This window comes from Nerophis lumbriciformis, linkage group LG06, assembly GCF_033978685.3.
Source record: "Nerophis lumbriciformis linkage group LG06, RoL_Nlum_v2.1, whole genome shotgun sequence".
In the NCBI taxonomy this organism is placed as follows: domain Eukaryota; kingdom Metazoa; phylum Chordata; class Actinopteri; order Syngnathiformes; family Syngnathidae; genus Nerophis; species Nerophis lumbriciformis.
Window position 1 is genome coordinate 22788451 of NC_084553.2, and position 13244 is coordinate 22801694.

General features: G+C 39.2%; 1 protein-coding gene across 1 annotated transcript in view; it reads right to left on the bottom strand.

The window, feature by feature from the left end:
• The window catches only part of fbn1 (fibrillin 1), a 92956-nt gene extending 86996 nt beyond the window's left edge, over nucleotides 1–5960 (bottom strand). Inside the window, exons 1-2 of the mRNA XM_061963904.1 lie at nucleotides 5674–5960; nucleotides 5306–5558 (exon numbers count right to left, since the gene is read on the bottom strand). Of these exons, the coding sequence (XP_061819888.1) occupies nucleotides 5306–5487 (182 nt within the window). The 5' untranslated portion in view covers nucleotides 5488–5558; nucleotides 5674–5960. The remainder of the gene's footprint in view (nucleotides 1–5305; nucleotides 5559–5673) is intronic.
• Between the last annotated feature and the right edge of the window lie 7284 nt (nucleotides 5961–13244).

Sequence of the window (13244 nt, forward strand, 5' to 3'; positions counted from 1 at the left end):
TTGACTTTACTTTACAAGTATTTTAAAGACGTCTGCTGAATGTTAATTATGTTTTGTCTACAAAGTGAGAGTATTAAACTTTCCATACACCAGAATGGCAGTTTTCCCCAAGAATTAACTCCAATGTATTCCAAAATGTTGCCATAACATGTCTGTCAAAAAAGGTCATTTGTTGAAAACCAGGCACCGTGCTTGTGATGATATGTGATCTGTGACATATTACTGCTGTAACAAATTAAAGAACCTCTAAAGCAGGGGTGTCAAACTCGTTTTCCTTGAGGGCCACGTCGCAGTTATGGCTGCCCTCAAAGGGCCGCATGTAACAGTGAATGATTTGTGAATATAAATGTACAGTATAAGGATTTGCCTCATGATATTATTACACAATTACCTTTGCATTTGATTTTTTTTTTTTTGACATACGCTGCAAGAAAAAAAAAAGTAGATTACTGTTAAAAATTGGCACCTCAGTCGCTAGAATTGTACCGTGGAATTTACAATGTGTTTTTTTTTTTACAGCATATACAGTAAATGTAAACAGTTCCATTGTTTTGTTTTTTACAGTGGAACAACAGTTTTTTTTATTGTGTTGTCCTTATTTTTACAGTCTACAATTTGAGAAATAACTTTGTGGAGGGCGGCGTGGCCTGCGGGCCTACAGCGAGGCGGGGTGTGCCAGGACCGGCCTCGAAGTCAGCGACAGGTGCGTGGATGGCCCACCTGGGCCTTGTTATCTAATCACCTGTCGCTCTGTATAAGCAGCAATCGGGAGGAGAGACGGGGTCGGAGCTGGGGGAGAGCGAGAGCATGACGAACATTCACGAAAAAGACGATTGCTGAAAAGCACCAAGAGACTTGAAACAATGAAACGGGCTCGCCTGGAGATGTTTGGTGGTCTGGAGGACCCACTGGAAGGCAACTTCCACAAACTTACTTTGAAATTGTAAGTAAGTTGCAGTTATTTAGGTATTTATTTTATTTGTTGCTACATGTTTAGATTGTATGATATCATAGTATTTGTTGCATGATCAGAAAATACTCAAGTTTAAAAAATACGCAATAGCATGCAATACTGTATATATCCCTTTTCTGTAAAAATTTTAAGATTGAATACATTTAGTAAGAAAAGATGCACTTCATTGGAGGGAGTTATTTCTAGGCCTTTGCGGGCCAAATAAAATGATGCGGCGGGCAAGATCTGGCCCCGGGCCTTGAGTTTGACACGTGTGCTCGAAAGCAACTCTCCATGACCAGAATTTTTGGAAACAAATATACCTCTGAAATTGAACATATCCTACAAGCTGAGCTCAGCAAAATTAAAAAAACTACAGTATATGACAATTCAGAACATTAAAAAGAGTCAAACATATGAATTTGACAATATATATATGGCTGTGATGAGTTTTGTCATACTCATAAAGGTTTCCAAAATAATAAAAACAACTCCACTGTCAATTTAACCCAGTGGTTCTCAAACTTTTTTTGGCATCCCCCACTTTGGACAAGGGGGAGTTTTCAAGCCCCACCTGCCCCCATCGCCCCAACAGAACGCTAATGCCAAGCTTAACATTTTCAAATTTATTGAACATCAAGTAACATCAAGTTATATACATTCAAACTCAATAACATAAAATAACATCAAGTTCAATAATAAATAAAATAACTGCAGCTGTGGTATAACTTGCCCATCCATCCATCCATTTTCTACCGCTTATTCCCTTTGGGGTCGCGGGGGGCGCTGGAGCCTATCTCAGCTACAATCGGGCGGAAGGCGGGGTACACCCTGGACAAGTCGCCACCTCATCGCAGGACCAACACAGATATACAGACAACATTCACACTCACATTCACACACTAGGGCCAATTTAGTGTTGCCAATCAACTTATCCCCAGGTGCATGTCTTTGGAGGTGGGAAGAAGCCAGAGTACACGGAGGGAACCCACGCAGTCACGGGGAGAACATGCAAACTCCACACAGAAAGATCCCGAGCCCGGGATTGAACCCAAGACTACTCAGGACCTTCGTATTGTGAGGCAGATGCACTAACCCCTCTTCCACCGTGCTGCCTGGTATAACTTGCATCAAGTTCAATAATAAATAAAACAAAAGTGTTATAACTTGCATCAAGTTCAATAATAAATAAAACAAAAGTGTTATAACTTGCATCAAGTTCAATAATAAATCAAAAAAAGTGTTATAACTTGCATCAAGTTCAATAATAAATCAAATAAAAGTGTTATAACTTGCATCAAGTTCAATAATAAATCAAATAACTTGCATCAAGTTCAAAATAAATAAAATAAAAGTGCCACTTTGCAATCTTTGCAAAAAAAAAAGAGGAGCTATGCATTTGGCAAGACAGGGCAAGTGACAGCACTTTGCCGCGGGAGAGCCACCTTGTTTCACTGTGAAACATACTTGCCAACGCTCCCGGATTTTCCTGGGAGACTCCCGAAATTCAGCGCTTCTCCCGAAAACCTCCCGGGACAAATTTTCTCCCGAAAATCTCCCGAAATTCAGGCGTACCTGAGTGACGTGTCGACAGCATGTTTTCACGTCCGCTTTCCCACAATATAAACAGTGTGCCTGCCAAAGCACGTTATAACTGTAGAATGATCGAGGGCGAGTTCTTGGTTTCTTATGTGGGTTTATTGTTAGGCAGTTTCATTAACGTCCTCCCAGCACGGCAACAACACACAACAACAGCAGTCACGTTTTCGTCTACCGTAAAGCAGTTCGTCTGCCGTAAACAGCAATGTTGTGACACTCTTAAACAGGGCAATACTGCCATCTGATGTACATGCATATGTGACATTAACATCTAGGGCTTTTAGAGAGTGCAGTGCACAACTGCGCACACAACAAGGAGATGAAGCAGAATGCATCATCAGAGAGGGTGTTCAGCATGGTCAGAAAAATAATGACAGAGAATAGAACAAGGATGGACAATTCAACCCTTAACTCAACAATGAGTAGATGAGTGTTATGTGTGTGTATATGTGTAAATAAATGAACACTGAAATTCAAGTATTTCTCTTATCTATCTATATATATATATATATATATATATATATATATATATATATATATATATATATATATATATATATATATATAGCTAGAATTCACTGAAAGTCAAGTATTTCTTATATATATATATATATGTGTGTGTGAAATACTTGACTTGGTGAATTCTAGCTGTAAATATACTCCTCCCCTCTTAACCACGCCCCCCACCCCCACCTCCCGAAATCGGAGGTCTCAAGGTTGGCAAGTATGGTGAAACAGCACGGCTGTATGATCAGCTCCCATTTCCTCACACAGTGCAGAGAACAGTCGCGCTTTCAGTGGTCATGTTTTGATCAAATTTACCGCGCTCACATCTGTTAAAACCTCATTGAGTTCGGGGCTGAGCTGCCTTGACGCGAGTGCTTCCCGGTGAATGACACAGTGTGTCCAATGCGCATTTGGCGCAACCCTCTTTATTAGAGCCTGCAGCTTTTTTCTTGACCCCGCCATGGTCATTGCGCCATCAGAGCAAAAGCCCACACAGTTTTCCCATTTAAGGTCGTGTTCTTTGAGGAAACTGTCCATTATCTTGAACAGCTCATCAGCAGAGGCTCTATTTTTGATGTATTTGCAAAACAACAAATCCTCGCACAGTGACTCGCCATTCACAAAGCGGACGTATGCGATGAACAGGCAGTCTTTATTGCTGTCAGTAGCTTCGTCCACTTGTAAAGCAAAACGACTTTCTTTTCATTTGTCTCCGAGTTGTTCCTCAAGATCACTTGCAGTGTCGCATATACGTCTCGCAACTGTGTCGTTTGACAGTGGGACAGCTTTTCATTTTGCTGCGCTTGTCTCGTCAAGTTTGTCCGCTTAGACCCGCCCCCATTAGTTACTGTTGCTATGTCTGTCAAACTTTTGCTCCTACCTAGAAATTTAAAGCCTACAGGAAAAATAAGTAATTTACATTTATTTATATAGCGGATTTCACAGACAGAATCACAAAGTGATTTACAGTGTGTACAGAAAATGAAAGCATAGTAAAAAAAAAAAAAAAATCTAAAAAATAAAATAAAATAAAAAAATAAAAATTAAAGTGAAATTCCCTCCCGTTCCTCGCGCCCCACCTGTTATGTCTCTATTCCCCACCAGTGGGGCGCGCCCCACACTTTGAGAAACGCTGCACTAACCCCTTTTCCATCGTGCTGCCCATTAGACAGACAACCATTTTACTTAAAGTTAAAGTTAAAGTTAAAGTACCAATGATTGTCACACACACACTAGGTGTGGCGAGATTATTCTCTGCATTTGACCCATCACCCTTGATCACCCCCTGGGAGGTGAGGGGAGCAGTGGGCAGCAGCGGCGGCCGCGCCCGGGAATCATTTTGGTGATTTGGTGATAAAGCTGCAGTGAGGCATTAAAAAAAAATCCTAGCCACCTATGTAAACATTTCCTTTTGAAGTCACTGCCTGAGCCATCCTGCCCCCTACAGGTGTTCCTGAGGCTTACATATGTGAGTACTGAATCTGTTGACCTGAGGGGTCACTGGATGTAACTCCAACCAGATCCATGAGGTAATCATGAGGGTGTCAGGAACATTCTTCTACTGGTAAGTCAGAGTGACACAGCACGAAGCCTCTTCCTGAGCACAGATGTTCCCATAAATGAACTTAAAGCATGTGGAATAAAAATGTCTACTGTGTGACCTTCATCAGCTGTTTGCTGTCATCGCCGCACACAGATGTTGTCTTTTTTTGGAGATTGCCTTACTTTCTTTTATTCCGTCTCATGCGCGCGCACAAAAAACACACTCCAGCAGAGACCCACTGTGTACAGCTGCAGATGTGATCCCCCCTCCACACACACTTTTTTTTCTTATTTGGCTAAAAAGAGGATTAGGTTGTTTCTCTCTCTCTCTCTCTCCTTCTCTGCCACAGCCACACACGACCAATGGCCTCCTTTGTTTGGATGTAATTTATTATTGCAGGCAGCAGGAATGTGATGTCCTTGCCAGTATTTAATTGCTAAGCTTTGCTCCAAACTTCCCCATCACGGACAATCTTACTCATCTCAGGCAGCCTCGCATTATTGTTGTTATTAAAACATGCACACACACATTCTGATGTGGGACCATCAGGTGTTTGCCAGAGACACCTGTGTGTGACAGCAGTGCAGAAAGATGCTCATTTATATAAGAAAGACAAATGTGTGGAGAAGAAGGAGAAGAGACTTGATAAAAACAAAGCGGAGCATATGGGTCTAATGTCTGAGGGATTATTGTAGTCACATTACCCTCTGAGCACGTCCGTCCCTCCCCTCCTTTTGGCTCTGCTGGTTCTGGAGTCAGGGGTTTTCACCTCTGCGGTGTCCACAACCTCTCCGCCGTCTCCGAGCAGGACGCAGAGGGACAGCTGGTCCACCAGAACCAGGACCAGCAGCAGAAGCCGTCCTGCTCCACACTTAAAGTCCTGCATGTCCACACCTCAAGTGTGCAATGTCCTTAACTAGCCCTCTGCTGTAGAAATGGTGCAGTGTGGAGTCAAAGCTGCAAAATGAACGAGAAAGGGCCCAAAATAACTCCACTGCACTCTTTAAAAACATCTGGCAAGACTTCTTACTTCAAATTGTGTGTATAAATAGTCAAAGACATGCGGAATTACCTTGTCTCCTGAGGAGGAGATTCGCCCCACGGCCCAGCAGAGGAGACTTGCAGGTAAAACACAAGTTTACAGAGGTCAGTGAACGCATCCGATGAGAGGCTGTGAAGAGCTGCGCACAGTCACGCGTGTCGAGGGCCCGTGCGTGTCCAACTGCGTGCGGATCCGCGACAGATCATTGAGAGGAGCTGATTCATTCCACAGGAGGAGGACAGAGGCTCAAAACTCACTGAGGTTCTCCCTCACTGCTCAGCTCTTTCCTCATCTCTTCTTGCTTTGCTCAACTTTCCCAACACGCACAAAAAAAAAAACTCCCCACCACACGCGCACGCTCACACGCGCACACACGCTTCCACTCGCACACCCCTCCTGCTCTCGCGAGACGTCAACTGTTGCTCAGGATGTGCGCGTGCTTTGGACTTTATCTTTGCTATTTACAAAGTGCACGTGAATGACATCCGGAAGTATGGGCTGCCGAATGTAAAAGTTCACTCACACTTTTCTAGCAGATATTTTTCTCGCATTTAACTCACTTTTTTTAAACTTTTGTACTTTTAAAAAAATTTTTATTGGAGTTAATTCTTGGGGGAAACTGCCATTCTGGTGTATGGAAAGTTTAATACTCTCACTTTGTAGACAAAAACCATAATTAACATTCAGCAGACGTCTTTAAAATACTTTTTTTTTCACACCCATTCAACAAATGTTCACCCATTTAAGTTTAAATGAAATGTTGACTCCAAATGTCTTATCTAAATGTTAAATCTAAATCTAAATATTACATGTTAAATCTAAATTAAATCTTAAATCAAAATTCAAATGTTAAATCCAAACCTAAATGTTAAATAAATCTTAAAGCTAAATCTAAATGTGAGTGCTACACATTCAATCTATACTTTAATATTAAACCTAAATCTAAATGTGAAATCTAAATTTTAATTCTAAATCTAAACCTAAAAGTTAAACCTAAACCTTAATCTAAATGTGAAATTTACATTTTAATGTTAAATCCAAACCTAAATGTTAAATCTAAACCTAAATGTTAAATCTAAATCTAAATCTTAAATCTAAATGTGAGCAATACATGTTAAATCTAAACCTAAATGTTCAATCTAAATCTAAATGTTAAATCTAAATTAAATCTTAAATCAAAATTCAAATGTTAAATCCAAACCTAAATGTTAAATAAATCTTAAAGCTAAATCTAAATGTGAGTGCTAAACATTCAATCTAAACTTTAATCTTAATCCTAAATCTAAATGTGAAATCTACATTTTAATTCTAAATCTAAACCTAAAAGTTAAATCGAAACCTTAATCTAAATGTGAAATTTACATTTTAATGTTAAATCTAAACCTAAATGTTGAATCTAAACCTAAATGTTAAATGTAAATCTAAAATCTAAATGTGAGCGATAAATATTAAATCTAAACCTAAATGTTAAATCTAAACCTAAATGTCAAATTTAAATCTAAGTCTTAAATCTAAATGTGAGCGATAAATGTTAAATCTAAACCTAAATGTTCAATCTAAATCTAAATGTTAAATCTAAATTAAATCTTAAATCAAAATTCAAATGTTAAATCTAAACCTAAATGTTGAATAAATCTTGAAGCTAAATCTAAATGTGAGTGCTAAATATTCAATCTAAACTTTAATCTTAAACTTAAGTATACATGTGAAATCTAAATTTTAATTTAAAATCTAAACCTAAACATTATATCTAAACCTTAATCTTAGATCTAAATCTAAATGTGAAATTTATATTGTAATGTTAAATCTAAACCTAAATGTTAAATCTAAATCTTAGATCTAAATTTAAATGTGAAATTTATATTGTAATGTTAAATCTAAACCTAAATGTTAAATCTAAATCTTAAATCTAAATGTGAGTGATAAATGTTCAATCTAAACATAAATGGTAAATTTAAATCCATCCATCCATTTTCTACCGTTTGTCCCGTTCGGGGTCGCGGGGGTGCTGAAGCCTATCCCAGCTGCATTCGGGCGGAAGGCGGGGTACACCCTGGACAAGTCGCTACCTCATCGCAGGGCCAACACAGATAGACAGACAACATTCACACACTAGGGACCATTTAGTGTTGCCAATCAACCTATCCCCAGGTGCATGTCTTTGGAGGTGGGAGGAAGCCGGAGTACCCGGAAAGAACCCACGCCGTTGTTACTTCTAAATCTAAATCTTAAATGTAAATCTAAATGTGAGTGCTAAATCTCTCACCAAGTGTAAAGATAGATATTTATAGAATGTCAATATTTCACCAATCCGAGGCCTCTCACCCTCAAAGGTGCGCCCACATCTCTGCCTCTCAGTGCACAACACGCCAACATTTTTCTTACTGCAGAAGAAGGGAACATGACAGATGATTAATGACAAATTAATGTCAATAAAGCTGCATGTTGTTAAAAATGTTAGCTACAGATGTGACTGTGCATGGTGTGTTGCATAAAGACATATTTGAAAACAAGACGCTCAAACACCTGACCGCTTCACTTCCACGTTTGACAATGGATGGAAATGATTCTTACACCGAGGCAGTCTGCATGAATACACCTATTTCTGTTTGTATGTGTCTGTCGTCATTTCCCTTTGGTGTTATTTCATGATTGTGTGACATATGAACTAGGGTTATCCCAATACCAGTATTTTGGTGCTGGTACCAAAATGTATTTCGATACTCTTCTAAATAAATGGGACCACAAAAAAATGCAATATTGGCTTTATTTTAACCAAAAACGTTATGATTAATTAAACATATGTTTTCTACTGCAATTTGTTGCGTTTTGGACCAGTTGTTCCTCCCAGGGAATTCAAGTCACAATTCGCTCCCAAGCTCTTTACGACACTGAGTTGAAAAACCACCAGAGACAGAATAGGTATTTTGTTGTATATTATCAAAGCTTTGCCAATATACATTATGAGACCAGTCTAACCCTAGAACATTCTATTGCGCCTCCCAAAATGGTCTGTCTTCCCGATCCCACCACCCTCTCTCTCGTCCCATCTCTGTAGACAAAACAAATGCTAGTCAAAACACATTCCAAAGAACTCAAGGTTAATACACACAGTATACTTGCTGACAGAGCATCAAGAGAAGAAATGGAAAACACGAGCTGTTTTCAAATATGACTAAGAAATGAAAGAAGTACAACTTAAATTCGGATATATGTAAATATCTGCCTCCGACAAATTAAATAACAATTTTAGCATTAAATTACAGTGAACATACTAGAAAATTTAACTTTTAGTAGTAAGTAAGCGAACAGGTTACAAAGGCTCCGAATTTGGCTGCTGACCTATGTACTAACATCCATCCATCCATTTTCTACCACTCATTCCTTTCGGGGTCGCGGGGGGTCGCTGGAGCCTATCTCAGCTACACTCGGGTGTATTGTGTCATTTCCCATTGTATTATTTTGTCAAAATTATGAGGGACAAGCGATAGAAAATGGATGGACTATTAATCTATTTGTTTATTTATTGTTAATACCTGTTTTTTTTTTCTGTTCTAACATGTTCTATCTACACTTCTGTTAAAATGTAAGAAACACTTATTCTTCTGTTGTTTGGATAATTTACATCAGTTTTGGGTGATACCACACTTTGGGTCTCAATCCGATACAAAGTAGTTGCAGGGTCATACATTGGTCATATTTGAATGTCCTCGTGTGTCCAGGGACATATTTCCTCAGATTATAAGCATAATAAAAAAGGAAAAAAAGATTTTGTGTTGATAAAAAAAATCATTGTAGTATCAACTAGATACGGTTCTTGTACTTGATATCATTACAGTCGATATCTGTGTTGACCAGTGACGTGCGGTGAGGTTCATGGCTGGTGAGGCACTGACTTCATCACAGTCAGATTTACAAACATATGAACCCTAAAGAGTATCTTATTCACCATTTGATTGGCAGCAGTTAACGGGTTATGTTTAAAAGCTCATACCAGCATTCTTCCCTGCTTGGCACTCAGCATCAAGGGTTGGAATTGGGGGTTAAATCACCAAAAATTATTCCCGGGAGCGGCGCCGCTGCTGTCCACTGCTCCCCTCACCTCCCAGGGGGTGAACAAGGGGATGGGTCAAATGCAGAGGACAAATTTCACCACACCTAGTGTGTGTGTGACAATCATTGGTACTTTAACTTAACTTTAACTTTACACATTCAAACTGTAGCACACAAAAAAGCACATTTAATAAAAAAAACGTTATTATGGTCTTACCTTTACTTATAAGTGCGGGAACAGTGGTGTTCGTGTTGGAGGAGTTGTGAATGAATGAAATATGAAATCCGTGCTGCAGTCTGCAGGTGTACCTAAAGTTGTGTCCCTGCAGTCGTTCACGACTCCTCCGGCGCGAGCATTGTTGTTTTTGCACTTTTTGGCCTCTTGTTAAGTGACGTTTTTTGGGTGGATTCGGTCTTGCACGTGGAGGGTTTGGGTGTGGGCTTTGGTTGGTGTGGCGCTCCCGTCAGGGGGTGCATTCTGCGGCGGGGGGTGAATTAACCGGCACAAGGAGGCGGGATTACTGCGAGCCTCACACAGTGCGTCTTCGCAGCAGTTTTATGATTGCTCAGCACAATAAATACGTTACACACAAACAGTTGTTGACAAAATACACTGTACATTATATACCTCAGCTAACTAAACTATGGAAATGTATAATATAATTCATATAGCAATACGGTCTCACTGCACAGCAGGCCAGCAGTTAGCCGAGTCATTGCGCAATCCATGTTGAGGCACAACTCAGTGATGTGCCTCAACTGGCTGCTGTTCACCGCACCGTCTCTTCTCAGTATTTGAACGGCAAATGTGAAAATTCAGCGATTTTGAATAAAAAATAATCTAAAACTGGTGAAGTTAAATGGAAAATAACTATAGTATAATCACTGAATACATATAACAATTTAATTTTTTTTTTTCTTTTTACATTTTTTTTCTTTCAATGACGGTAGGTGAGGCCCCGCCTCACCTGCCTCCAGTGACCGCACGTCACTGGTGTTGACCCACCCTTTTGTTTACATTCGGGATTGCTAGCTTGCTGTTAGCTGTGACTGTGAGCTATTGTGTCCTCCTATGGAGTGTAGTCAAGCCTCTTTAGCTAACCCTAGTCCTGCAGGGATGATATGGTATGGTATGGTATATTTGTAAGCAACTTACTTTATTTGTTGCCATGAAGGCGAGGATTAGTGATTTAGAAGTAGCTAAAACACTACAGAGAGACATTAGCTACGCTAGCTATGTTTTAGAACACCACTTCAGTGTTTATAGCTCCACCTTTATCATTGGGTTTAAAGTCAAAATACATCTTCTGTTTTCTACACTGTTTTTTGCTTGCAAGTGCTGTGTGTGCGCGTTGACTAACATGCACCGCGGCTTGCATGCCAGCATTGTCACGGCGCCGCAGTACATGTCGATGCAAAGGTAAAAGTACTGGTATTTTTCAAAAGCAGTACAGCACTGTTTTTAATTCATTAGTCCTACGGTACTTTATTAGTACCGGTATACCGTACTACCCTTAATATGAACATTACTTTTCTGTAAACTCACTGTCAAGTTGCTGCAGCAGCCAGTTGACACGCTCGCTTTGGATCTGTTCTAAAGAATTTGTCTAGCGAAATAATGAAAGACACCTACAAATAGAAATAGGTGTATTCATGCAGGTGTTTAGGTGTCTTGTCCTTACGCAACACACCATGCACACTCACACTTTTGGAGCTAATATTTTCAACAATATGCAACCTTTATTTGTCATTCAACATCTGTCATGTTTCCTTGTTCTGCAGTCAGTAAGATGTAGGAGTGCCGTGCACTGAGAGGCAGAGATGTGGTCGCAGCTGTGAAGCCTCGGATTAGTGAAACATTGACATTCTATAAATATCTATCTTTACACTTGGCAAGAGATTTAGCGTTCACATTTAGATTTAGATTTAGATTTAAGATTTAAATTTAGATTTATCAATTAGGTTTAGATTTAAAATATAGATTTAAAATTTGGATTTAGATTTAACATTAAGGTTTAGATTTAACATTTAGCGCTTACATTTAGATTTAAGATTTGGATTTAAGGATTAGATTTAAATGTAAGATTTAGATTTAATATTTAATTTTGACATTTAGGTTTATATTCAAAATTTATATTTAACATTTGGATTTAACATTTAGCACTCACATTTAGATTCAAGATATATATTTAAGATTTTTGATTTAGATATAACATTTAGATTTAGGACTTAGATTCGGGTTTAACATTTAGATTTAGATTAAACATTTAGATTTAGATTCAACATTCAGGTTTAAATTTAACATTCAGATTTAGATTTAAAGGGCAGCACGGTGGAACAGGAGTTAGTGCATGTGCCTCACAATACGAAGGTCCTAGGTTCAATCCCCCAGGCTCGGGGTCTTTCTGTGTGGAGTTTGCATGTTCTCCCCGTGACTGCGTGGGTTCCCTCCGGGTACTCCGGCTTCCTCCCACCTCCAAAGACATGCACCTGGGGATAGGTTGATTGGCAACACCAAATGGTCCCTAGTGTGTGAATGTGAGTGTGAATGTTGTCTGTCTATCTGTGTTGGCCCTGTGATGAGGTGGCGACTTGTCCAGGGTGTACCCCGCCTTCCGTCCGTGTGCAGCTGGGATAGGCTCCAGCACCCTCCGCGACCCCGAATGGGACAAAATGGATGGATGGATTCAGATTTAGATTCAAGATTTAGGTTTGAATTCAACATTTATATTTAAGATTTAGAATTAGATTAAACATTCAGATTTAGATTTAACATTTAGGTGTAGATTTAAAATTTAGATTTAGTTTCAAGATTTAGGTTTAAATTAAACATTTGTATTTAGGATTTAGAATTAGGTTTACCATTCAGATTTAGATTTAACATTTAGATATAATTTTTAGAGTCAACATTTAATTTAAACTTAAATGTGATGAAAATGAGCTAAATCTGAGAAAAGTGTGTTAAATGTGAGAAATATATCTGTAAAGAAAGTATGACTGAAACTTTACATTTGGCAACCCACACGAAAATGCTGATAAAAACGCTAATACTTCTCGTTTTTAAAGTAAATGTTAGCAGAAGTCGTTTTCAAAAAGTGCAACTGCCCAGCAAACAATAAAATAAATCACTTTTTATGACTTTTCTAAAACGATTGAATATATAACGCAACTCTGTGGGCAAATCATGACTGAATAGTATTCTTTTTTTAATCTTTATTATTGGTGTTTATTTTTGCATGGGAAAGAGACTCAAAACATAGTTGCATATAAATAAATAAATGATAAATGGGTTGTACTTGTATAGCGCTTTTCTACCTTCAAGGTACTCAAAGCGCTTTGACACTACTTCCACATTCACACACACATTCACACACTGATGGAGGGAGCTGCCATGCAAGGCGCTAACCAGCACCCATCAGGAGCAAGGGTGAAGTGTCTTGCTCAGGACACAACGGACATGACGAGGTTGGTACTAGGTGGGGATTGAACCAGGGACCCTCGGGTTGCGCACGGCCACTCTTCCACTGCGCCATACCGTCCTGCATACT